At 37.0% G+C, this 27,421-nt stretch overlaps 1 protein-coding gene across 10 annotated transcripts in view; it reads right to left on the bottom strand.

The window, feature by feature from the left end:
- The window catches only part of Lrp1b (low density lipoprotein-related protein 1B), a 2,058,309-nt gene that overhangs the window by 391,294 nt on the left and 1,639,594 nt on the right, over positions 1 to 27,421 (bottom strand). For all 10 annotated transcript variants that reach the window (XR_374143.4, XR_374144.4, XM_006498463.4 and 7 more), the window contains exons 42-43: positions 17,985 to 18,174; positions 11,470 to 11,674 (exon numbers count right to left, since the gene is read on the bottom strand). Coding sequence is in view for 8 of the 10 variants with exons in the window: in XM_006498463.4 (XP_006498526.1) it covers positions 11,470 to 11,674; positions 17,985 to 18,174 (395 nt within the window). In the remaining 2 variants the exon portion in view is untranslated. The remainder of the gene's footprint in view (positions 1 to 11,469; positions 11,675 to 17,984; positions 18,175 to 27,421) is intronic.

A 27,421-nucleotide genomic window follows, 5' to 3' on the forward strand; every position in this document is an offset into this window, starting at 1 on the left:
TTCTGTTTCTGTTTCTGTCTCTCTCTCAATATGGAGCAGAACTTACACAATTAAAACTAAGCAGGCTAACCTATAGCTGTTCAATATGTTTCTGTATTCTTTCCTCCTTTCCTCATTACTTCCTGGTTATACTTAGTTATCTAACCCTCCTTGTAGGACATGCCATTCTAGAAAAGTTATGTGTATCTATTAGTTATCTTTATTCACAAAGTCCTAAAGCAGCAAACCAATTTCTCCTATTTTTAAATCTAAATTCATTCCTTTCTGGGGTCTCTTACCATTCTCCTACCATCTGTTTATTCTTGTGTCTTATATACATCCTCCCAAATGTTATTACATAATATACTCTTATACTAAGTAATGTATGCAATCCCTCAGCCTTTGTGTGTCAAAATCAATGTCTACTCACCCTCTGTAATTTGAGTAACTAGAGAATATCATTATCTGACTTCTCAAAGCACACATTTTATGATCTACTCTCTCTACATTAATTTTGGTTGTCGAAAAGCTAGGTATTCTACCACTTAATCCATGATTTGTGTCTTAGTAATTGAGCTATCATATCATATCCACCTGCTGGTCTGTCCACTTAAAAACTTCCATTTCAGATTTGCCCTTCTGCCTCATATTCTCACAGTTCTCATACACTTTTCTTTCTATATCCTTTGACCTTTCTTGTCATTTATCTTTTACACATTTTCTTTTGTCATTTATCTGGACAGAGACTGTTACTCATGTGATCACACTGCTAATCTGGACAATACTTCTCTAAGGATTTCATGAAGGTCCTCATTTCCTTGGCCATGTCCATGTTTATGATATATTATATCTCAAGAACTCTCCACAGAATTATTGCTCACCCAGAGATGGCTTCTTTCTCTATATGATCTCTTCTGACATGCCCCTACAACATATCTCTACCCTACTTGATTGTAGAGTTGACCATGGATATCAGATGTCTTTCTCTAAGAATCAGATAGCCTCTACTTAATTTAACTTACCTTGGTCAGGGTACAACTGTATTTTTCTAAAGAATACCTCAAAGATTCAATGTTTTAATCAAAGAAACATCATTTTCTCCCATAAAAACAAAATGAAGCAAACCCCAAAATTAAACTAGCTTATTTTGGGGGATTAGTAAGTTTATTTGATATCTAGATCCCATACTTGGATTCTTAGCTAGACGTTTTTTTTTTTATTTAATTAAAAATAATTTTTGTTTCTTTCATTACCAAGGACATCCCTATACCTCAACCACATCTTGCAGTCTGTGTATCCACCTAGACAACTTTAATTACCTTTATGATCTTCCTTAACCTTACAAACAAAATAAATATGGACATCATTCAAGTACTCACAGCTATAGAAAAGTAGAAAACATCTCTAGCTGGCTACGTTGCTGGAAGCTCAAAGGCTGCAGACCTCAACTCTAAAACCCTTCTGGTTGACTTTACTACCGTATACTTCTATTGGCACAAGTGCAAACTTCCAGATAAAACTAAGGCCACCTGGAACTACTCTGACCTGTCAAGTATCTCTGAACTAAACAAGTGTCCACACTTCACATGTAAATCCTTTGGACCAGTTTCTCTGTGCCTCTCACAACTACCAACCATTGCTAAAATATCATGCCTTTGGGTACTCTGTGTTTCCAATTTTCTCCACTTTTTACCCTGTACTGATATAGGGATATCATTGATAAAACTCAATTACTTCTTTCTTATATGACACTAACCCTTCTATTTTCTTGGATTGCATTTCTAAACGAACCCAATAATCTCTGGCAGTTTGGTCCCTCTATACACTTTAGAAGACATGCTTTTAAACCTTAATGCTCCCCGGTTCTTTCTGCCATTACCAACCTTCTGATGCCTCCTCATTTTCTACTCATGCACTGTCCATAACTTGTCCTGAAATTCAGACCTATAGGACACTGCTTTTCTTCAAATTGTCAGATACATTGCATGACACATCCCAATAATAACCACTTTATTGAATGTATCTAACAAGGTTTACAGAGTACACTTCACCTAGAGTATCTTCAGGTTACAGGCCTTTTATCTATTTATTTATTTCATATCACAATTCTTCAATGCCATAGCCTATGCCAACTTCTTTGGAAACCTCTCTGCCTTTCTTTGCAGCATCACTCCCCTACTTTTACCTCTACTCATTATTAGATTTGTTTCCCTACACATCCTTGTATACAGCCAATATAAGACCAGGTGACAAATGGAAAAGTCCCCTCTTTTTCTTTCTCAGAAAACTCTTACCCCCCTCCCCCCCAGCCCCAGCTCATAGAGTCCTGTGGAAGAGAGTGGTGAAGGATTGAGGAAACCAGAGGGATCATAGATACCACAGGAAGACCTGGGCCCATGAGGACTCAGAGTGTCTGAACTACCAACCAAAGAAAATCCATGAGCAGCACCTAGGCACCCTACATGTATGTAGCAGATGTGAAACTTGGTCTTCATGTAGTTAGCTGTCAGGAGCCAACAAGCTAATAACTAGCAGATGATCTTTCTCAAATGGTCTGCCTTGGATTAAAATCCACGATGGGATGGATTTCCTCTGATAGGAATGTCCCAGGAGAAATTCATTTTAGGAAAGATTCCTGCTATTAATATGCTTATCTTGTAGTGATGCTATATAGAAAAATAGATGATTTTTTAATCCTTTACGATAATCCAATAATTCCTAAATTTATAGTAATTATTAAGCTCTTTTAATAACACTGATATCCAATTCTTTCTGATAATCTAAACTGCGATATAAACTCTGCCGGTCTTTAGTGTCACTAGTTAATTCCTTCTGAGATAATAAGCAGGCATTCTACTACTCAGGGCACATTCCAAAAGGTTGTAAAACCATTGACCAAAGGTCAAAAAAGGGGAACTAATGATTTGTTATAGGTACTAGGACAGAAGATAAAATATTGATTGAGTTTATATATATATATAACTTATTATATATATAATATATATATTATATATATTATTAATAACTTAATTATGGTTTTTAATTCTCCATGAACCTGTGGAGCTATGACAGGTGATAAATGTTTAGCCAGATAATTCCTCCTAATTGGCATGCATGTAAACATTCTCTGTTGTAAACTACTTATTTGACTTATGATTTGAATCTATGTGTAAATTTGTGGGTTTTACCATGTGAGATCATGTATTGTGAAAGATGTATAAGTGCTGATGACAAAGAGAAGGTTCTCTCTCTCTCCCCCTCCCTCCTTATCCCCATTTTCTTAGAATTCTCCTTGCCCAGCTTTTCTTAGCATTATTCTCCTTATCTCCCTCGTCTTAGCACTCCTTATCCTGCTTTTCTTACACCCAGTTTATCTGCTTCTTTCTAAGATTCCCACTTACCCTCCTTTTCTTACAAGCCCCTTTCTCTAGAAAGCTTTCATAGGAAACTTTTTTCAACTTAGAAATAAAGGCTAATGTCACTTTTCAAAGTGTCTCTATCCTTTTCTATGGTTTCAACAAGACTGAAAGTTAGAGCTTAGCAATTCCTGCAGAGATAGAACAAGGCTACTTTACTTAATCTCCTGCTGTTGTAGGATCAGGTGCTAAACAGGAAGAACTCAGAAGGCAAATCAGCTTCTGAGGCAAAGTGACTTAGAATTGAGAATAGCATCAATGGGAGGGGAAGGCCCTTGGTTCTGTGGAGGCTCCATGCCTCAACATAGGGGAATGCTAGATTGGTGAGGAGGAGTAGGTGGGTGGGTGGGGGAGCACCCTCAAAGAAGCAGACAGAGGAGGTATGGGATAGAGGGTTTTCGGAGGGGAAAATGGGAAGGGTGATAACATCTGAAATGTAAATAAATAATAAAAAAAGTAATTGGATAGAAAAAACATTTTATCATTATACAGAAACCCTAAAATTCTCAGTTTCTCATAAGACTAAGTCTTACCCACTCTGATGTTCTTTCCCTGCATCAAGAAGAACCAGAACAAGAAAAAGATCCACAGGGTTGCCCCCGACACCAATGGCAGTTTTTCCTAACAGCGCAGTAGAGGACGTCTTTGACTTGGTTGCCTGCTTTTGGATTTATTTACCTAATTTTGACTGCCTTGCCAGGACTCAGTAGGAGCAGATGCCCTTACACTTGGTGCAGCTTGAAGACCAGGGTAAGTTTGTATACATGGGGAGCCTCCCATTCTCCTCAGAGAGTGAAGGGGGAAATGGGTAAAGGGAGTTTGAGTGTAGGGCTAGAAGGAGAGGACAAAGTGGGGCTGTGGGTTGTGATCAGGATATAAAATGAAGAGAGAGAATGAAGAGAGAGAGAGAGAGAGAGAGAGAGAGAGAGAGAGAGAGAAATGAAAGAAGGAAGGAAGGAAGGAAGGAAGGAAGGGAGGGAGGGAGGGAGGGAGGGAGGGAGGGAGGAAGGAAGGAAGGAAGAAAGGAAGGAAGGAAGGAAGGAAGAAGAAATCACCAAAACTAAAATAGAATAAACAAAACAAAGCAACAACAAAAATCCACCAGATAAATACTGTCGTACTCACCTAAAGGCACTGTTCTGTCCTTTCTTTTCCTCTGGTACCTGTTAGAGTTGTACTCTATTTAAAACACATGACTTGATTTATCCTAATTGTCTGAGGACTCAAGGGTACCTCAAGGTTTAGCAGTAGGGATTCAGTGAATCTTATGTATTCTCATACTTCCAAAGCCTTATACTTAGGCTACATTCTCTAAAGACTACTCAATCATCGAAAATAAGGTTATTTCTCAGGAAAATTGGAATGTTACCCCATGGATTTTCTCAGATCTCCTAACCCTCTAATATTCCCATTGTCTCAAAAACTCAGGAGAATTATTCTTTAGGAACATGAACTTATGTCTGCTTCCTAGCCAATTAATTCATTATAGAGGGATTGAACACCTTTACAGTAAGCAAACTTTTATTGCTGATTTTTGTTTGTTTCTTTTATTTCCTTGCTGTTTCTCCATTTACTTCCCCCCTTGCAGTCCTAAGTATGCATTCAGCCAACTGAAGTTCTTGCAGGTATTTATTGGTGAAATAGCTACCTTCTTTACAACCTCTAAAACCCAGTAGATCTGCATGCAGGTACCATTCTTTAAAACTGCAGAACTCTGGATCTCATCACTAGCTAGGAAGAGATCCCCTGTCTCTTCCTTCAGGAATGATGCTAATTCTATGTAAATCAGTCCAGAATAGTGCCAGGTGCAGCAAAGAAATTCTACAACCAAAGTAGCAGAAGTTTAAGAAAAGTGTCAAGAACACATGTTGGGGAAATAATGGCACTTCAGCAAATAGTGCTGGCAAAACTAGACATCAAATGAAATGAGCCCTTTTGGTACCAGAAACCTGCTTCGCAGATCGCTTCTGAACCCAGTGATGACCGTGACATCACTCATAGGTGACAGGGACCCGCACATCTGTTGCCAAGGGCAATCACCATATATTCCAAGTGTCCATTTGGCTTACCTTTACCTACGAGCAGTTACATCAGAGCCTAAATAAAAGGCAGACCCTCTTTAGCTTCGCTCTCTATTCTTCTCTCTTTTCTCCCTTTTTCTCTGTTGTGTCCTTTTGGCCCCCATCTCCACCCCCAATAAATTTCTCTCATGGATCTGCATTGGCGTGGTGTGGCCTCTCCAGAAACAAGCTGTGCTTCCAACAGAACATTGGTGCTGAAGTATGGGAAATACATATGGACCACCGTTCCCTCAGCCACCAATGTGACCTCAGCCACTATTGCAACCAACTGGCAGTGGGGCACACAGTGTGGTGCTGCCCCAACCCACTGGCCACAATGCAGTGTTGCACAGCACCACAGCTGCAACCACCCAGATGCTGCGGGAATTCACCACGTGAGCTCCTGCTGCCACTGCGGGACATATGTACTTGTACCACATGAGTTGCTGCTGCCACTGTCCACCACATAGAGCTAGCTTCTGCCATGTGTGTTACTTAGTTGGACGGGCCCATACCAACCATACAGTTTCACATTTCCTGCTACCAAACCACTAAAATTCTCATCAGCATATTGGTAAGTTTTTTTCCTCCAGTAGGTGGGAAGGACCCTGACTTCCCAGGGTTTGCCAGCCTTTTTGGGCTAAGGGGTTGGCATTTATTGCACCTCCCCTCTCCGGGCTTTTACCGCAATTCAGGAAACCCTAGGCCTAGGTAAGATGCTTTCTGGTGAGTCCTGCATTCACTGTGTATAGCCTCTAGAGGGTTTAGATGACAACTGAGACATTTAGACTGGCCAGAATTTTGTTATTGAATTATTCTTGGGACTCCAGTACGAGTAATCCAATAACTCCCCAATAGGTGTTGTCTTTGAACATACCTCCAGGCTCCCTATTGGGTTGTCTCCTGGAAAATCGCATCTCTGATGTTAACATCCAACTTGAGAGCATCAAAACTAGTTTATCTGTGAAATAAGGACTGGTTCAGTACCCATTAGATAATGGCTTCAAATAGCCACTTAATGGCATACTAGACCCAATTATTTTATGGGATCTTCATACATACTGCCTGCAGTCTGGTAAATGGAAAGAGATTCCCTATGCCCAAGCATTTGCCTATCTTAGCTCCAACCCCTCCCTGTGTTCTTGTTCCCCAACTCAATTTCTCTTAGCCATGAAAGCTCCACCAGATGATGCTATAACCCTCAACCCAGCTTATGAACCACGTCCTTTCTACTGCAGACCTGTTTCCAAACCTGCAAAAACCAAAGCTGTGGCCTCAGATTCTCTTTCTCACTAGGCTGTCACAGAGCCTCCTACCTTGTCCCCAATCTCAGAAAATGAAACTCCACTCCAGGAGCTGTGCATGATCTCACTGGATTAGAAATGGGCTTCTCATTCTCCCCCTGCTGTTCCTTTCCATTCAGGGTAGCCCTCACATCTGGAGATTCGAGGTTCAAGAAACCCCCACAGATAACAAACAGTCTTTTCAAATAGGGTCAGGAAACTGCTCCATAGTCAGACCCAAGGAACGGATCAAAATTGCTGTCATCCCTGTATATGTTGTCCCATCTAAATATTATGATCCCTTTACTTGCCTTCTCTTGACCAGACAAAAGATGATTGTAAAAAATGGCTAGATGAATATGGGGCTGCCTATGTTTTTCTTGTCAGATACATATGCTAGGATTATGGACCAATCACTTCTTCTATCAACAACACAAGACATCCTTTTTCTACATACAAGACCCATGGAATCTCAGGTGGAAGACAGGAGCTGTTGGTAAACTCTACCGTAAAAATCAAGCCTATTCTCCAGTAAGTACCCTTTGTATCCAGAGAAAATCTGTCTCAATTTCCCAACCTCTAGATATCATAAAAGTAGGAGAGGTAATCAAACACTCCTCTGAGGTCCTTACCTCTTTGACTTTCCCCCTCATAAATGGCACTACCTTGTCATTTTGCCTTTTGCTTCAGACCATGACTTCAGCTTACCAAATCCTTAATGTCACCTGACCTGGCTGCTTTAAAGATTGCTGGCTATGCATACCCCTTGGAACTAAGTCACAATCCCCACTTAAAGGCTCTCCAGTGATACTGCCCAGTAACCTTACCTCACCTTTTGACAGCTGCCCTTATTCTGATGTTGCCATGACTCCGTACCTCTTTTTGGCATGGCAAACAGTTTTAAGACCTCCAGGACATGTTCTGTAGGAATGCTAAGCTCCCTAGACTGCAATAGAACCACAACTCTTGATAGCTCATCTCTGCCACAATACTCTGCAGTCTAAAACACATCAATTCTTTGTGGCACTCAGATATATCATCGCCTACCCACCCGCTAGTCAGGAGCTTTCATATTGGTACTCCTTTTTCCTGAACTAGGAGTAATTCAAGGAAAAGAGCCCCTGCCAATCCCAGTTGTAGATGTGATAGCTGCCTAACATAAGAGTGCAGTTCAGGTCATGCCACTCTTGGTCACTGCAGGAAAAGTCATAGGTACTGGTACTGTAATTGCAGGGATAAAGACTTCTACAACCCAATATATAAGGTCACTTCCGAGTTTGACAGCGGTTTTCAAAAAATATCTGAAACCATGCTTTTAATCCAGAAAGAGATTTTTTTGGTAGCTGTAGTACTAGATATCCTGACAGCTGAAGAAGGTGGTCTTTGCCTGTTCCTACAAAAAGAATGCTATTTCTATGTAATGTCAACCAATCTGGGATAGTAAGAAATAAAATCCAGGAGCTACTGTCAGACATAAAGAATTTCAGGGAATGTGAGACCTCCAATTCTGGGATTTTTGAAAATCCTATATGGAAGTGGATACTCCCTTTCCTATCACCTTTCCTAGTCATTTTCCTGGCCTTATTATTTACTCCCTGCCTCATTAATCTTCTTTCTACATTCCTTCAACAACAAATAAAAACAATTTCTAATCAAACTACTAATAAGTTACTATTACAGAATTACCAGCCTCTGTCCACAGAGGAGCTGCTATCCACAGAGATGCTTGATGCAATCATTTACCAAGTGAACTGGATGGTGAAAGTCAGCTACACCCCAAAGTTGACAACACCCCTAGACAGCAGGAAGCAGTTAAGATACACGACACCCCTATTCCCTTTCCCCTTCACCCTTTTTTCCTTCTCTTTATGATAAGAAAAAGGGAGGTGTGTTGGTATCAGGAACCAGCTTTGCAGAATAAATATTTGACCTACAGAAAGTTAGGGTTATTTGTAAACTCTAATTCTAACAGAGTTCATATTCAGAATTTATAAGAATACTAACAACATAGTTAATATTTGTTCCAATTAAAAATTGGAAAAGACCTGAACAGATGCTTCTGAGCAGAAAAAAATTACCTAAGAGGTATATAAAGAAACATGCCACATAGTTAATGATCTAAAAAATATAAGTCAAAATGACAATGAGTTACCATATTATTCCAAGTCACCTATTATCAAAAGGACAGTATGAGTAACTGAATGTGTGTGTGTGTGTGTGTGTGTGTGTGTGTGTGTGTGTGTGTGTGTGTGTGTGTGTGTGTTTGCTGGTGTCCGTATCAATATGTGAAGATGCTTCTACAGTATGGAGATGCACACTAGTATAGTCTCTGTGGGAAATAATATAGAGCTTTTAAAATTAGATGAAAATAAAGCAACAAATGATCTAGAAGTCCCACTACTATATTCACTGGGAATAAAATTCTTCTGTCAGCATGGTATGTGCCCTCTATGGGTAGTATTTTCACATAGCCAAGGGTGGGAATCAACCTATGTACCTAAGTGTGTCAACTGGTAAACAGCTAACGAAAATGTGGTAATTATATATCACTCTAAAATGCTATTTGGCCACAAAAATTCTAACACAGAGAGTAATGAAAATATATTGGGAAAGTATTATTTTAAGTGAAATAAGACAGGAATTGAAAGAAAAATCTCACACATCACTCTCCTTTGGGGAATGTAAACAAGCTGATCTTTTAGCAAGACAAAGTACAGAGGCTGGAGAAGGTAACACTTGGGGAAATGTTGTTTAAGAATACAAAATTGGGTCATAGGAAGAAAATAGTCTGCTATTCTAAGGATATGACTATCATTAACAATGTTATATTTACATTTAAGATAACTGGAACAGAGGGTTTTTGGATATCCTTCCAACGAAGTAAAGGTCTATGTTTAATACACCATACATCAATCATTGCCTATGAGCACAGGTATATGATGTGCCCCACAATGTGTTTATTTTTATTAATGATAGCCAATTTAAATGTTCCCAAGTATACAACTCTTAAGACAAAAGAATACCTTGATTCTAAAATTTTTCCTCCAATATTATGACCTAGCCAGAAATAATCATGGTTTAAACAAGGAAAGCAAACTTACAATCACAACTGTGTGTGTGTTTAAAATGACAAAACTCTCTCTAGGCCACCCACAGTAATATCATGAGGAACAATGGGAGAATAAAACCAATAGACACAAAAATAAATTGGGATGAGTAAAAGGTTTTCTGAGTAGCTACAAAAGAATTTTCTGTATTAGGACATAACAGAAATTAGAATCACTCTAAGTATATTCACTTACCTAGTTATGTTTTCCATAGTATTAACTAATATTTCCATCCATAATTTCTATTGTATTCTACATTATCCTCACAATACTTGAAATAGGTTACATATTTGCAAGTCAAAACTTCAGTCTATAAAAACTAAGCAGTTTGCCTAAGCCTCATGACCATTAAGTTTAAGAGGTAGATGAAGAATTTAGGTGTATGATTCTCTGATCAAGGTTACTGATTTTAACACAGACTGAACCTAATCAAGGCTGAGCCCATTATTTCAATGTTAATTAAGCAGTTAACTCTCATCTATCAAGGAAATTTAAGCCACCACTGGAGAATACGAGTTACCAAAATGTAAATCAGTGCATTGCTTCCTTCTTCAAGGAATTCAACAAGAGCATACCACTCATCTTCACATGAATCCATACCTTGCTTCACAGTAAGGGATGGTGCACATATCCACTATAAAGCTTAAGGTTGCAGTATTATTTAAACCCACAACTTCATTGCTAGCTGAATTCATAGCTAGACGGTATTCCAAGAAACAAAAACAAAACAAAACAAGAAACCCACTAAAACCACCCCTTGATCATGTTTGCTCATATAAATTCAGAGTTAAATTATGACCAGTTGGTTTGCCTTTTTCTGAAAATAAAGCTTTACATGAACTGGGCCTGTTCTAATTTCATCCATGTTCTGCCTGCCTCAGCACTGTAAGGAGCTATAGATCATTTATGATGAAAAGTTTCCAACATTTATGATATGGCCTTTAACAAGGTATTTTCCTCCCATCTCAAATCTTCTACAAGGCATCAGAAGGCTGAGGAATGGGGAGTCTGTACTACTGACTGATCCTGGGGTGTTGATTGGTACAACTCTGCCCCAGTGGTATAACCAATTAGGAAAAGCTCTTCGTATGCTAAACTTTTACAATTGTCAATGCTAACATTTCTAGAAGAGATAAAGAACATATTGGGATGTCAAGATTATGTAACGGCTCTGAGGCTTATTCAGGGGACAGCATAATTTTATTCTACCAACACTTCATGTGGCAATATGAGAAAAGATACAAAAACTTCAATGGGTATGATAGGATTGTCTGGGAACACAATCCAATTTACGTGTTTTCAGAACTTTGGAAGTGACTTAGATCCACATAATGACTCTTTTCTTAGTTTCCTTTATGCCACTCACATTCAGTTCAATTTAAAACTGGGAATACATTCATTATGTTTCCCAGAGTGTAAGTTATTAAAGGTCGTCTTTAGGATAACAAGTGTACTTAATAAAGTTTTTCAATATATCCACAGACTGTTTGTGTGTTGAATAGATTATTCAATTAAATAAGATTTTTTTTTAATTTCTTGATAGGTTTATGTTAGAAAAGTTTAAAGTGCATATTTTGAAAATTATTATATAAAGCTTTAATTAAGAAACACACAATTAACTTACATGTCGTTGTGATCCATCGTATTCACATCTTTCAATTTTTCCTAAGCTGCCATCTGAGAAATACAGCTTTTCAGCACGGTGGTCAATGGTGAGTCCATTTGGAGTAAGAATGTCTGTGCTGACCACCACATGTGCGTTTTTCCCAGTCAAGGTGGCTCTCATGATGCTGGGATGCTGTTCATTCCAATTTGTCCAAAACATTAAACTGATTAAAGGGAAAATCATAAGAACAATTGGAAAAATATTATTAAGAATAAGAACACTTGTTGAGATACAAGAATGTGAAGTTTAATATTCTTAGTCTATGACCATATGGATGTCTAAATGATAAAGAGAGTGAATAATTTTTTTTCTGGTTTCTCTTAAAAATCCCCAAAAGAGTCAAGCAAATATAATTGCCTTGTATGTGCCTTAAGATACCACTTTAATTATGTAGAGGCAATCTGATGCATAGTGAAGAATAATTAATTATGTAACTAAGCAAGAACAAAACAGTAATCTTACATTTTCAGAGAAATAAAATGATCAAATTCCCATATTTCTATAGTTTTTATATTTTACTCACACAATGACATTTTAATTATATGTATATAATTTAGGAGTATTTCTGGGGACTTTCAAACAATTAACTACATTATCTGTTATATACAGATGTTAGACTAATGTCTGTACAAGTGTACTGAGAGGAAGTCTTTAGAGCTCAGCAGAAGGGTTCAGAGCCTCTAAGCCTTATCTTCATTGAATATCTTTTTGCAAGCATATAGGATTTTCTTCTGCACTGTCTGATATAGGTTGCTACATAGGGGTAAGGTCATCCCAGAGCTGAACGAAAAGCTCAATGGCATGGCCTTCCGTATTTCTACCCGGAATGTATCCGCTGTGGATCTGACATGACACTGGGAGAAACCTGCCAACTATTATGACATCAAGAAGGTGGTAAGGCAGGCACCAGAGGGCTCCTAAAAAGGGCATCTTGAGCTATAATGAGGACGAGGTTGTCTCCTCCAATTTCAATAGTAACTAACTCCCACTCCTCCACCTTTGATGCTAGGGCTGGCATTGCTCTCAATGACAATGTTGTCAAGCTCATTTCCGGGTATGATAACGAATAAGGCTGCAGCAACAGGGTGGTGAGCCTCATGGCCTCCAAGGAGTAAGACGCCCTGGACCAGCCACCCAAGCAAGGACACTAAGAGCAAGAGAGAGGCCCTAAGTTGTTGAGGAGTCACTGTCCCAACTTAGCCCCCAACAGTGAGCATCTTCTTTACAATTTTCATATCAGACCCCAATAATAACAGGAGAGGCCTAGGGAGCCCTACCTACTCTCTTGAATGCCATCAATAAACTTCACTGCACTACCACCCTGCCAAAAAGAAAAGGAAATGCAGAGCAGAAAGGCAAATGAAAAGGTGTAGGCAAGCTAGAAATCTGAACCCTCTAAATATTTGTAAAAAAAGAAATCATGCTTAGCTTATAGGAGTCAGGAAATCTACTAAAATGATATTTTACACTTATATCCATACATTTCAATATAAAAACTAAAGCCAATCTAGGTTTTTGACCATCAACATTACTAAGAAATTTCCTGAGAAGTTTAAAATAAATTTCTGTACCATATTGAAATCAAAGCAAATACTTCTATTTGTTAATGTAAAAAAAAAAAAAACTCACACATATCTCTAGTGTTTGTTAAAATATAACATTTACTTTTTCTCAGTTCTAAGAAATTTAGAAGTGTTGTGTTCTGTGAGTGAGCAAAAGCAACAAAAAATAAAATTACCAATACTCCTAGCAATAAATTACTTTTTAGGATGAAAGGTTGATTAATTAAATCGTTTTTATTTAGACACGTAATATATAATTTTAAATTCACCATTCCCCTACAATATTTTCCTAGGTTCTTCCTTTTCAAAGTTTGGAACTACTTTTCCTTTATTTTCTTGTCTTAACTCATAGACAAAAAAGTGGAGAATGAACAATTCAATTTGGAGAAATTCAAGATAGATATGCAGATGATGATTAAAATGCCTTTTAATATTTAAAAATTTAATTATGAATTAGTTTTCAGCTGAAACTCTATGGTGTGTATAATTCAAGCATGCAGTTTCTAGATACAATTTAAAAGTATTTTTGGCCTATTTTATTCTAAGATGAAGCAGTCATCAATTGATAATTATTATAAGTAGTAGCAGGAGTCATCTACCTGTGATTATTTTAATTAGTTTATTCATTCCTTTGACCCATTTTTTTTCACTCTTACTATAAACAAATATTACTGTGCTTATCATGACATGATGTTCAATTAGGGAATTAAGTCTAACCTCAGTTGCAAATAACTTTGACAAACAGTTCTATGATCGCAAGGCTTCTAGCCCTTTCCTTCCAAGAATGGAGGTAAGTAGTTAACAGCTCCATGCTTCATTTTTTTCAGCTGCTTGAGAAAAGACATTTGAATTTTGCTCAAGGACGACTGGGTGGAAATTAATGAGATACAAATGGAAAAGAAAGAAAAAAATAAAGTATTCTTATTGGTAGATAATATGGTATTATACTCAAGAGATTTGCAAAAGTTCATCAGGAAACTTCTAGAAAAAAATCATTTCAGCAAAGATGTAGGGTACAGAATTAATTTGCAAACACCAGTGGCCTTTCTATACACCACCAACAAACATACTGACAAAGAGATCATGGGTGTATTCTCATTTTCAATAACATCAAAGACAACAAATTACGTTGGAATAAATGTAAACAATGAAGTAAAATATCTCTTCAAGGTAAATGTTAAACCACTTAAGACAGAGATTAAGAAAGACACTGAAAGACAGACAGACATCAAAGGCCCATGTATTGGTGGATTAGAAGAATTGATATTGTGAAAATGACCTTTCCAACCAGTCAATTTACACATTCAATGCAATTCTAATCAAATCCCTACAATGCTTTTTATAGCAATAGAGAAAGACAAGTCCTAAAGTTCATATGGAAACAGAAAAGATGGCATATAGTGAAAGAAATCCTGAACAACAACAAAAATAATACTCATAGGATTACCACTCTAGACTTCAAGATGTATTACAGAAATACAGTAATAAAAACAAAATTTTACTGGAATAATACTGTCATCTAGGTCAAGTGAATAAAACAGAAAAACAGTCCTGAGAATAGAAAATTACACTCATCTCATATTTGACAAAGAGGACAAAATATATTAGAGAAAAGGCAGCATTATCAACAAGATACTGGAAAAATTGGATAGGTACATATAAAAGTGACACTATATTCATATTCACCATCCTACACAAAATTATCCCCAATCAGACATAACAATTTGAGTCCTGAAATACTAAAAATGCTATTAGAAAAAAAAAAAAGCATAGGCAATGCCCTACAAGATGCAGGTAAGGACTCCCTGAAAATACAGTGTTCCATTTGGTAAGACTTGTCAAGTGGAACCTCTTCAAACGGAAAATCTTTTCTACTGCTAAGGAAATAATCATCTGATGGAAGAAATCCTCTGAACAGGGGAGAAGTTTTTTAGGTACTAATATCCAAATTCTACACTTCACTCAAAACCTGGAAAGTCGAAGAAATTAGTGATAAAATGAAAAATGAGTCGAGGCTTAAAAACTGACGAGCAATTATGCAAATGCAAATTCAAGCAACTCAGCAATTTCATGTCACTCATGTCAGAATGGCTCATAAAATAACTAAGAGCAATTGCCGATGAAGTGGGGGAGAACCAGAAATCCTCCTTTACTTTTGCAGTATTGTGAACTGGTACAGACCTTCTGGAAATCTTCAAGACACTAAGAATAAATAAACCATGTAAACCAGCTAGACCACTTCATGGTATAAACCCAAAGGATTTAAATTCTTACTCCACAGATAATTGCTCACCCTACTTCATTGTCACACTGTTCACTACAGCTAAGGAATGGAAGCAACCTTAATATCATTCAGTAGATGGATGAATGGATAATTGAAGAGTGGTAAATAGACATGATGGAATATTTATATTATTTAGCTACAGCAACTGAAATGAAATTTGCATGCAAATAAGTACCTCTTAGAGCATATTATATTGAAAATATAACCCAGACATATGAAGACAAACCTCGGAGGTTCTCTCTCTTTTATGGATTCTAGCTTTGAATCTTAAGATGTGAGTATACAGCGCCAAGGAAATGGCAGAAACCAGAAAAATATAAAGGGAACATAGAAGAATGGGGGTTCTGGTAAAGAGAGTGATACAGGTTATTAGAAATAGTAAATAAAGAACTGGGGAATATATATATATATATATATATATATATATATATATATATATATATATATATATATACTCTGACAAAAACTCTGGACTAATAAAACCCCAGTACCAGTCATGAGAAATTTTATTTCCAGTGGCTGACAGTTGGCCAGGAACATCCAAATGACTCACAAAAGTATTTAAGTTCTTGGTATCACTCTTGTGCATGTCTCAAAATTTGAAGGAATATTTCTATTAGTGAAGCAATTACATATTTATGGCATAGAAATCAGAATCTAACCTCAATGCATCTTTATTGTGGTCTAGCTTCTATAGTGGCAGAAATTATAGTGCATGCTGCCAAGGGAGGTAAGAAATTAGCAGTCCCACTCATCTGTGAAATCATAAGCCACAATAATGCCCAGCAAATAAGATAGCCCTAAAGGTGCAATAGTGGCCTTCACATGTCAGTGGCAGCCAACAACTGTGTAATTGGACTAAAGGCCCATCAACATGTGGAAAATTACTTCTGGTTTTAGAAACCTAGTTAACTTTATAAGACTAATAGGTCATAGGTCTTAAAAGAGTATTAACTATTATCTCTTTGATAGATTGGAATAATTACTTAACAAACTTATGTTATCCTATGCTGACAGAGAGATAGATAGATGAGATATAATAGACACATAGATAGAAATGAAATAACTTCTCATAATAGAAGCTCCCCTCTATAGAAAATGAAGGCTGTTACTGAACACATGCAGGGACAACAGATTGTGAAGACCTGAGCCCCAGGAAATACATTTGAAGCATAGCTCCTGCATCTGTAACTCAGAGAACATCACAGACAGGGGAAGGATCAGAAACATTGTAAGAGCCAGTGTCCCAGAAAGTCTAAGGATGTGTGATTGCATCTTAGAAATGGCTGCCTAAACAAAACCGTGTCAATAATATGGAGACATGTTGCCATGGAAGAGAAAAACCTCTTTGAAAAAATACGAGCAATGAATGTTTGCAAAAAGAGGGAGATTAGCTTCTCCCAGGGATCAACTCCCTAGTTGTTATCCCATACGAAGAGGTCAGTTCTGAATCTGAAAACACACACAAACACACACACACACACACACACACACACACACAGAGAGAGAGAGAGAGAGAGAGAGAGAGAGAGAGCAACAGAGAGCCAGAGACATGCAGACACAGAGAGAGACAGAGAGACACACACAGAGGAAAAAGACAGGAAGTGATATAAATAATAAAGAAAAGCGTCTATCAGTTTGATACCAGGGGTCATAAAAGGGGTTGGAGGAAGGAGTCATAGGAAAAGGTAGAATGAGGAAAGGAAAAAGGAAAAATAAAGTGGCCTAATTATATTATAATTAAAAATGGCAAAAGATTGAGAGATTAGGTATTAGTTTCAAGTTTTCTCTTTCACATCTTCATCACTTTATAAGAGAGTGAGATTTGAGAGATGGATTTCTACCCAACTGCTTTGTGCTTCAGTTTTCTTGTAGTGATGTCCTTTATGCTATCACTCACTTCTACCATTTCCTTCTACATTTTTTTCCTCAGAATTATTTTTGCACATTCTCCTGTTGGAAATTTCTTACAGACACTAATCTAAATTTCTGGACAGTGTACCAGATAGTGGATACAGGTAAAAAGACAGGTATACACAGGAATTATTTCATTGTTGTTTGTTGGTTTACTTTCAATTGCTTTTGGATTGCATTTTGATCCAAAGTTATAGAAATTATTGGTTAATATGGAAAAAATTAATTTAGGTATAAGTAATACATTCTTTGTAAATTAATAAAGCAATGCACTCTATGAACCATATAACTTTCTGCATTTTCACTTTTATCATTTAAACTCGTTCTTATCAAACCTATTCCAAAGATAATACCCAACATTTAAGTAATACATATGTTAATTATCCACACAATGCTGAAGAAGAAGAAGAAGAAGAAGAAGAAGAAGGAGGAGGAGGAGGAGGAGGAGGAGGAGGAGGAGGAGGAGGAGGAGGAGGAGGAGGAGGAGGAGGGAGAGGGAGAGGGGAGGGGGAGGGAGAGGGAGAGGAGGAGGAGGAGGGAGGGGGGTAGAGGGAGGAGGAGGAGGAGGGAGAGGGGAGGGGGAGGAGGAGGAAGAAAGATTTATAGAAAGTACTTTTCAAAAAATCTTTATCTTTAAAGCTAGTTCTCTTCAAAGTGCAAACAGTAATCCATTCTCTTTACTATAACGCAGTTATAATAATATAGCCTCTTACTTTTGGCATTCATCTAAAGCTAGCACATGAGGGTGATCATCCTCTGACATGGTGATGACTGCTTCCCTGTCAATCGCTCCGGGCCGAGTCTGGTCTACTGTGTGCCTGGTGATGGACGACGTGCTGGAGCTGGTCCAGTACAGAGTATCCCAGGCTCTGTGATAGGCGAGGCCCTCAACAGAGCCCACATCTGATGGAAGAAAGGGGACAATAAATCAAATTTCATTTTAAAAATCCTTCTGACAGAAACAGTATTCAAGATGAGTATAAATACCCCATTTTGTCAACCATTTCTCCATAAATTCTGTGAACTGAAAATACAAATGTGATTCCTATAAGTAATATATTATGACATATAACAACTTATATTCAAGGTGATATGTGTATTTGAATGTGTATACAGTGTGGAGAAATAGGTATCAAAAAGTTATTGAATACTTACTCATTCAGATATGAAAACCACAAATACCTTATTGCCCTTTGGTATAGGAAAGTGATGGTATTTCATTTTGTGTCTAATAATTAATTTTAATAAGTATATAGAACATAAAATTTTAAAACATTGTGAAAATCACTAGCCAGAAGGACCACATGGATTTGATGGTGGTGAGTCTTCTGATGCTGCTACAGATCTATACATTTCAAACATCACCAAACACACCAGACTGACACTACCATCAAAGCCAAATAGACACCCGACTTGCTTCTGTCAGTCATCGTAGACAGTATTTGAATAAGCTAGGCAGCAAGTTGTTTCATCCTATTGTACTAATCTATTCTAAAACACAATGATTTCAATTGAATTGGTCTCTAAAACATATTACAAATGCAAAAAGAGAACCAGAAGTCCAGAATTTAACAGGCAAGCGTGATGGGTTGAAAAACAACGTGATCATGGCATCCTGCTGTAGAACCACAGCATCCCAATATCTGGGCAACAGAGGAAGCAGCTCAACTGTTCTCAGAATACACCTTAGTGTACAACACAATCCTTACTCTGTTTCTCTTTGCCCTGTGCTCAGTACAACAAAACTTATCCTCATGTCACACCCAGATGTAAAATGGCAACGTGAAGTATTGTGCTTTTCTACCCAGGAATCTCTCAGAAAAGAACTGAGTTCTCACAAATATGGGTGGATATTAAGGGTTACTTTCACATTTCACAGGTGTATTTAGAGGTTTCATAAGGGTACAAATAAACGAACAATTAAGAATTTCGAGGCTAGGTTTCTTACATATGATCCATTTGTAGACACCTGTTTAGATCTTCTACATGAAAAGGAAATATCTAAGAATAAATAAATAGCTGTGGCTGTTGATCACTTTTATCTGCTACAAAACTGAAGCTCTTTTGCACATGTTGTTTTATTTTGTGAATAAAAATCCTCTAAAAGTTCTACGTTCTTTTTCTACGGAACTGAAGTTTATCGCCAGTGGATTCATAAGAATAAAGCAAAATTTTTACTCCAGATCTATCTGTATCCAACTTCTTGTTGTTAATAGTGCCTCCTTTGGGGGTGCATGAAAGACATCTGTTCTCAATAGAAATCTACATGGAAACAAATAAATGAGTCACTGGTTTCAATTTGTGTGCCTCTAGGGAAATTGTATAACAAGCAATTTGCCATGATAGCCTCCCCTGACACAGGAATCAATCAGCATAAAATTAGTACAGAAACTTAGGCCAGAGACAATGGAAAGAAGATCAAACAACACATATGAAGAAATCTGTGCAGGTGATTTCTGTTGAATCACATGCTATTTGTTGGGAGTATGTGTTTGATAACTGTTCAAGGCACTTCAGGTATTAATTACAAACCTCTTGCTACATTACTGCATTTATATAATTTTATATCATTGATAAATATATTAACCATTATTGGTAATGGTTTTTTCATTACAGACTTTTACCATATATGGGGAAAATGAGAAACGGCCCATCTCTGAACAACTCAGAACAAGTTAATTATACTTCCTTCCTCCTGCATATCCCTGTTTGCATGTCCAATGGGCTTGTCAAGTCCTCTTTCCTCTTTCTCTTGCCAGTTAAAAAAAAAGAAAAGAAAAAGAGAGAAGGCAGTGCATCTCAAGTGAGAGGAGATATATGGTCCTATTCAAACAAAACCAGTCCATGGAAGAACACAGTATGTGTGCTGTTCAAGGACGTTCTCTTTGAGTTGATTTTATATGACAACTTAACTCTGGTGGTTTAACTGAGAATGTGCTCGATAGGCCCTGACATTTGAATGCTTAGTCCCCAGTTGTTATTACTGTTTGGGAAAGTTTAGCAAGTGTGGTCTTCTTGGAGTAAGTATATCACTTGGGAAAAACTTTGAGACTTATAAACGACCCACCATTTCCAGTTTGCTTCTTGTGCTTTAAGTTTGCTGTTTAAGACAGGAGTCCTCAGCTTTCTGCTCCAGGCACCATACCTCACTACCTGTCCATGAAGGATTCTTTTTTTTTTTTAATTAGGTATTTATTTCATTTACATTTCCAATGCTATCCCAAAAGTCCCCCACCTGCTCCCCCACCCACTCCCCCACCCATCCACTCCCACTTCTTGGCCCTGGCTTTCCCCTGTACTGAGGCAGATAAAGTTTGCATGTCCAATGGGCCTCTCTTTCCACTGATGGCCGACTAGGCCATCATCTGATACATATGCAGCTAGAGACACGAGCTCTGGGGGGTACTGGATAGTATTTGTTGTACTGGATAGTATCATATTGTTGTTCCACCTATATGGTTGCAGATCCCTATGGAAATAACCATAAGGAAAATGAACTCTTCCTTCTCTAATTTATCCTGGTTATATTATTTTATCACAACAATGCAAAATTAACTAATGCACTCACAGTTAAACTAACTGGAATGTGATAGATTTTACAAGGTTTGAGTAATGTGTCTCTTCCCCCTGAAGAGTATTTCCATACAAAATTGAATTCTGTTAAAATATATAAAGAGAATAAGAAAGTAGAATGAGTTTCCATATGAAATCTTGTAATGCTTCTCAAAAATTTGGAGAAATATATATATATATATATATATATATATATACACACACACATTTGAGCACAATCACTTGAATATGTAAGAATGACTTATGCATGTTTTTCAACATTGCAGAGTCATATGGCATGTGTCTATCCACATATGTACATATCGATATGCATTTGAGTATTGAGTTCCCAAACTGTTCCATCAGCCAGCATAAGAAGTTTGAGATATTGATGCTGGTAGGAAATTATATAGTTAGCATAACACTGATGTTTATTCTATCACTCAGACTGTAAATATCAAGTGTAGGAGATTGTAAAAGAGTTATATTTTGTTGGAAATTAAAGTATAGCTGAGAATCCAAACGCTGACACCATTGCATATACTAGCAAGATTTTATCAAAAGGACCCAGATGTAGCTGTCTCTTGTGAGACTATGCCGGGGCCTAGCAAACACAGAAGTGGATGCTCACAGTCAGCTATTGGATGGATCACAGGGCTCTCAATGGAGGAGCTAGAGAAAGTACCCAAGGAGCTAAAGGGATCTGCAACCCTATAGGTGGAACAACATTATGAACTAACCAGTACCCCGGAGCTCTTGACTCCAGCTGCATATGTATCATAAGATGGCCTAGTCGGCCATCACTGGAAAGAGAGGCCCATTGGACACGCAAACTTTATATGCCCCAGTACAGGGGAACGCCAGGGCCAAAAAGGGGGAGTGGGTGGGTAGGGGAGTGGGGGTGGGTGGGTATGGGGGACTTTTGGTATAGCATTGGAAATGTAAATGAGCTAAATACCTAATAAAAAATGGAAAAAAAAAGTATAGCTGAGAAAAAATGACAACAAGGCTGTTCCAGTAGCTTCATGTTTCTCACCTCAGTAAATGATTGTGTTTAGGCAGGGTACATAGTAAAAAGCACAGCTCTCTCACTACATATACTGCCATCACATAAATAAGTAAGTAGTCCTAATCATCTTTGTCCATTTGAGGTATAGCAGTTTGTTTAACAAATAAGGGAGAAGACTTAGTCAATTCTATAAAAGGGAGAGGAGTGGACTGCAAATAAATAAATTAATAAATAAATAATAAAAGAGATCAGAAAATCAGTTTTATGAATATAAATATGTCATATTTGAACACAGTTATATGAAAATATAAAAATTAGTTAAATGACTATAACATTACTTCCTTTATACCGATATATGTTAGTATATATTAATATATTGTACATTACATACATATATATACATATGCATATACATGAATATACATATATATTTACAAGTGTATATGTATGTCTGTGCATATATATATATATATTTATATTTATATTTATATTTATATTTATATTATTTATATTTATATTATTTATATTTATATAACTTTAAGTACTGTCAACTGACCTGAAAAAGAACTTGAGTTAGCCTCAGTCACCTCTATGGTCTTCCATGATGTGAATTACAGGCAGAGAGAAATGATGGGTAGGAATACAAGACAAAATGGCAACCACAGCTTCTCTAATTCTAATCAGATTAAAGGTTTTCTGCACTTTCCTACATTGTAAACACAATGATACTTGTATATTCCTGATCATTTTACTAGTGTTATTTGTTTGATAAGATCAATGAAACTAGATTCCAAGCATATTAGATACAGTAAAGCTTTTTGGTAACTACCTTTGGAATTGTATCTCATTCAGGTAAAAGTTTAGAAGGATGCTATAAATCTTTGGACCGTCTGTACTTAAAGGATGTTTTAATTTTTATCTTATTTACATTCAATTTAAACTCCAATGATCCTAGAACAATTAAATTAATACTTACCTGTATCTCCTTGATTGCCTTACAAGGCCTAAGATTGAGCAAGATTTGAAGTCTAAATGCTTCAATGCTCTGGCACTAGCCATATTGACTAGCTATTCATCGTATAAATAATTTTTTCTCTCAAACTAATAAAATGGTCCTAGAGATAACCTCTCTATTCATTTTAAAATTATTTTGTTAACAGAAGTAGGAAAACCAAGAGGGGACACTGATCTCTTATTATAGTCACTATGCAAAAATAATTGTGAAAGCATCTAAGCTTTAAAGGAGGGAGAAAAGCTATATCTAACTATGGATGACAAGTTGGCACATATATAAAAGTTTGAGTTACCTGGAAGTGGGGGGAAATAGGCTTCTAAATGAGTAGCACTATAACAATGTTATGTCATATACAAAGGGCATAGAATTGTGAAATAGAATTATGTCCTGAATGTAGAAGGTAAAGTAGAAAACAGTTGGAATAGGCTCTCTTCAACACATCTCCATGCCTTCTTCAAGATGACAAAAGTACAGATTGCAAAAGAAAATCCAACACATGGATTTTCATCTAAATTAAAATAAAAATCTTCATGCTTCAAAATAGAGTAGTTCACAAAATAGTGAATTCAGATTGGAAAGAGGGAACATTCACAAATCATTTACATCACAAAGGAAATTTCTACAAAATATATCTAAAAGCTCGTACAGGTCAACAGCAAAGTAGAAAATAATACAGTAGAAAGTGATCAAAGGCATAATAGACATTTTTTAATGTAACAAACCAGAGCAGGTAGGCACATGAAAGTGGATCAACATTGCTAGTCACCCAAAAATAAAAAAAAAAATCAATAAAAATCATACCTCATATCAACTACAACGGCAGAAACAAAGACAAGATTTCACAAAGCTGTAGAAGAATTAAAAATACCATTTGTCAAGATGGCCATTTTTACTATATTAACCCTACCAATCTAGGAGCATGGAAGATTTTTCCATTTTCTGAGATCTTCAATTTCTTTCTTCAGAGACTTGAAGTTCTTGTGAAGATATGTCACTTGCTTAGTTAGAGTCTCACCAAGGTATTTTCTATTATTTGTGCCTATTGTGAAATGTGTTGTTCCCCTAATTTCTTTCTAAGCCTGTTTATCCTTTGAATAGAGGAACGTCACTGGCTTGTTTGAGTTAATTTTATATATAGCCACTTTGCTAAAGTTGTTTATCAGGTTTAGGAGTTCTCTGGTGGAATTTTTGGGATCACTTAAGTATACTATCATAACTTCTGCAAACCGTGATATTTTGACTTCTTCCTTTCCAATTTGAATTCCTTTGACCTCCTTTTGTTATCTAATTGGTCTCACTAGGACTTCAAGTACCATATTGAATAAGTAGGGAGAAAGTGGGCAGCCTTGTCTAGTCCCTGATTTTAGTGGATTGCTTCAAGTTTCTCTCTATTTAGTTTGATGTTGGCCACTGGTTTGCTGTATATTGCATTTACTTTTACTGGTTTAGGTATGGGCCTCAAATTCCTGATATTTCAAAGACTTTTACCATGAAGGGGTGTTGAATTTTGTCAAATACTTTTTCAGCATCTAATGAAATGATCATGTATTTTTGATTTGAGTTAGTTTATGTAGTGGAATAGATTGATGGATTTCCTTATATTGAATCATCCCTGAATCCCTGGGATGAAGCCTACTGGATCATGATGGATGATCTTTGATGTGCTCTTGGATTCAGCTTGCAAGGATTTTATTGAGTATTTTTGCATCAATATTTATAAGGGAAATTGGTCTGAAGTTCTCTTTCTTTGTTGGGTCTTTGTGTGGCTTAGGTATCAGAGTAATTGTAGCTTCATAGAATGAATTGGGTAGAGTTCCTTCTGTTTCAATTTTGTGGAATAGTATGAAAAGTATTGGTATTAGGTCTTCTTTGAAGGTCTGATAGAATTCTGGAATTAAACCCATCTGTTACTGGGCTTTTTTTTCCTTTTCTTTTCTTTTTTTCTTTCTTCTTTTTTTTTTTTTTTTTTTTTTTTTTTTTTTTTTTTGGTTGGGAGACTATTAGTGATTGTTTCTATTTCTCTAGAGGTTATGGGTCTGTTTAGATCATTAATCTGACCCTGATTTAACTTTGGTACCTGGTACCTCTCTAGAAAGTTGTCCATTTCATTCAGATTTTCCAGTTTCATTGAATATAGGCTTTTGTAGTAGGATCTGATGATTTTTTTGATTTCTTCAGTTTCCCTAGTTATGTCTCCCTTTTCTTTTCTGATTTTTTTTTTTTTTTGATTTGGATACTGTCTCTGTGCCCTCTGCTTAGTTTGCCTAAGGGTTTATCTATCTTGTTGATTTTCTCAAAGAACTAGCTCCTGGTTTAGTTGTTTCTACTTGGTTGATTTCAGCCCTGAGTTTGATTATTTCCTGACTTTTAATCCTCTTGGGTCTATTTACTTCTTTTTGTTCTAGAGCTTTCAGTTGTGCTGTCAAGCTGCAGTGTATGTTCTTTGTTGTTTCTTTTTTGAGGTACTCAGAACTATGAGTTTCCAATTAGCACTTCTAGAGCTAATATCCAATATATACAAAGAACTCAAGAAGTTAGACTCCAGATAACCAAATAACCCTATTTAAAATGGGGTACTGAGCTAAGAAAGAATTCTCAACTGAGGAATATTGAATGGCTGAGAAGTATCTAAAGAAATGTTCAACACCCTTAGTCATCAGGGAAATGCAAATCATAACAACACTGAGATTCCACCTCACACCTGTCAGAATGGCTAAGATAAAAAATTCAGGTGACAGCAGATACTGGCAAGGATATCAAGAAAGAGGAACACTCCTCCATTTATGGTAAGATTGCAAGCTAGTACAACCACTCTGGAAATCAATCTGGCAGTTCCTCAGAAAATTGGCCATAGTACTACCTGAGGACCCACTAATACCACTCCTGAGCATATACCCAGAAGATGCTCCAACATGTAATAAGGACACATGCTCCACCATATTCATGGCAGCCTTATTTATGATAGCCAGGAACTGAAAAGAACCCAGATATCTCTCAACAGAGGGATGGATACAGAAAATGTGGTACATTTACACCACGGAGTACTACTCAGCTATCAAAAACAATGAATTCATAAAATTCTTAGGGAAATGGATGGAACTAGAAAATATCATCCTGAATGAGGTGACCAAATCACAAAAGAACACACATGATATGCACTCACTGATAAGTGGATATTAGCCCAGAAGTTCAGAATACCCAAGATACCATTCACAGACCACATGAAGCTCAAGAGGAGCTTCCTCAAGGAGGAAGACCTAAGTGTGGATACTTCCATCAAAATACTCAATGGAGGAGACACAGAGAAGCATCTGTATCTGTGTGAAGCAGAAACTGAAGGAATGGCGATCCAGAGACTGTCTTACCTGGGGATCAAACCCACATACTGTTACCAAACATAGACTCTACTGTGGAAGCCACCAAGTGCTTGCTTATAGGAACCAGCTATAGCTGTCTCCTGAGAGGCTCTGCCAATGCCTGATAAATATAGAAGAGGATGCTCACCCCCATCCATTGGACTGAGCACAGGGTCCCCACTGGAGGAGCTAGAGAAAGGACCCATAGAGCTGAAGGGGTTTGCAGCCCCATAGTAGGAACAACAATATGAACCAACTAGTAACCCCTAAGCTCCCAGAGACTAAACTACCAACCAGTCTGCTCATAGAGGGATCCATGGATCCAGCCACATATGTAGCAGAGTATGACCTTGTGGGACATCAATGAGAGGAGAGTTCCTTGATTCTAAGAAGGCTCAATGCCCCAATGTAGGGAAATGCCAGGACAGGGAGGTGGGAGTGGGTGGGTTACTAAGTGGGGGAGGGGAGTTGGAATAGGGGGATTTTGTAGGGGAAACAAGGAAAGGGGATAGCATTTGAAATGTAAATAAAGAAAATATCTAATAAAAATAAAATAAAATACCATATGTGTATATTATTTATGGGAACAACAAACTTTTCAGCCCCACTGTAAAATATGTTGAATATGAAGTCAGTGTATTTCAAGCAATTCCAATAGTATACTCAAGAGAAATAAAAACATGCATTTGTGTACAGTACTGCTCACAGCAGCTCTGCTCATAAGAGCCAAAGGCAGAAATTATCCATATGCCAATCAAATGATGAGCAAGTAAAGAAAGTTTTTTTAAAAAGCAGATATAATGGAATGTTACTAAAGAATAAAATATGAAATACCAGAATATGGTAAAATTCAGAAACGTCTTAAATGTATTATTTTGAAAAAAATGTAGATAAGTTGCCAAAGGGCATACATAGTTTTACAATAAGTATTCAGAATGGGCAAAACTTACAATTAAAATATACTTTTTTTTTTATTTTGGTCTCCTAGTTAGAAGGCAGAAAATAGGAGGTAAGGTAGAATGTTAAGAAAGTTATTAGCAACAGGGTTGTTAGTTTATTACTTGGTTTTTAGGTGATTATATTTTCAGAATGGAGGTGGTGAATAAACTCCAGCTACTGAACTGTGCACATCAATTAAATGAGTATGTGGAATGTGATATTCATCTGGATGAACGCTGTCTCTTCAGGTTGGGTTAGTGAAACAGATCCCCATGGCCT

The sequence above is a fragment of the Mus musculus genome, chromosome 2, assembly GCF_000001635.26.
Source record: "Mus musculus strain C57BL/6J chromosome 2, GRCm38.p6 C57BL/6J".
Classification (NCBI taxonomy): Eukaryota; Metazoa; Chordata; class Mammalia; order Rodentia; family Muridae; genus Mus; species Mus musculus.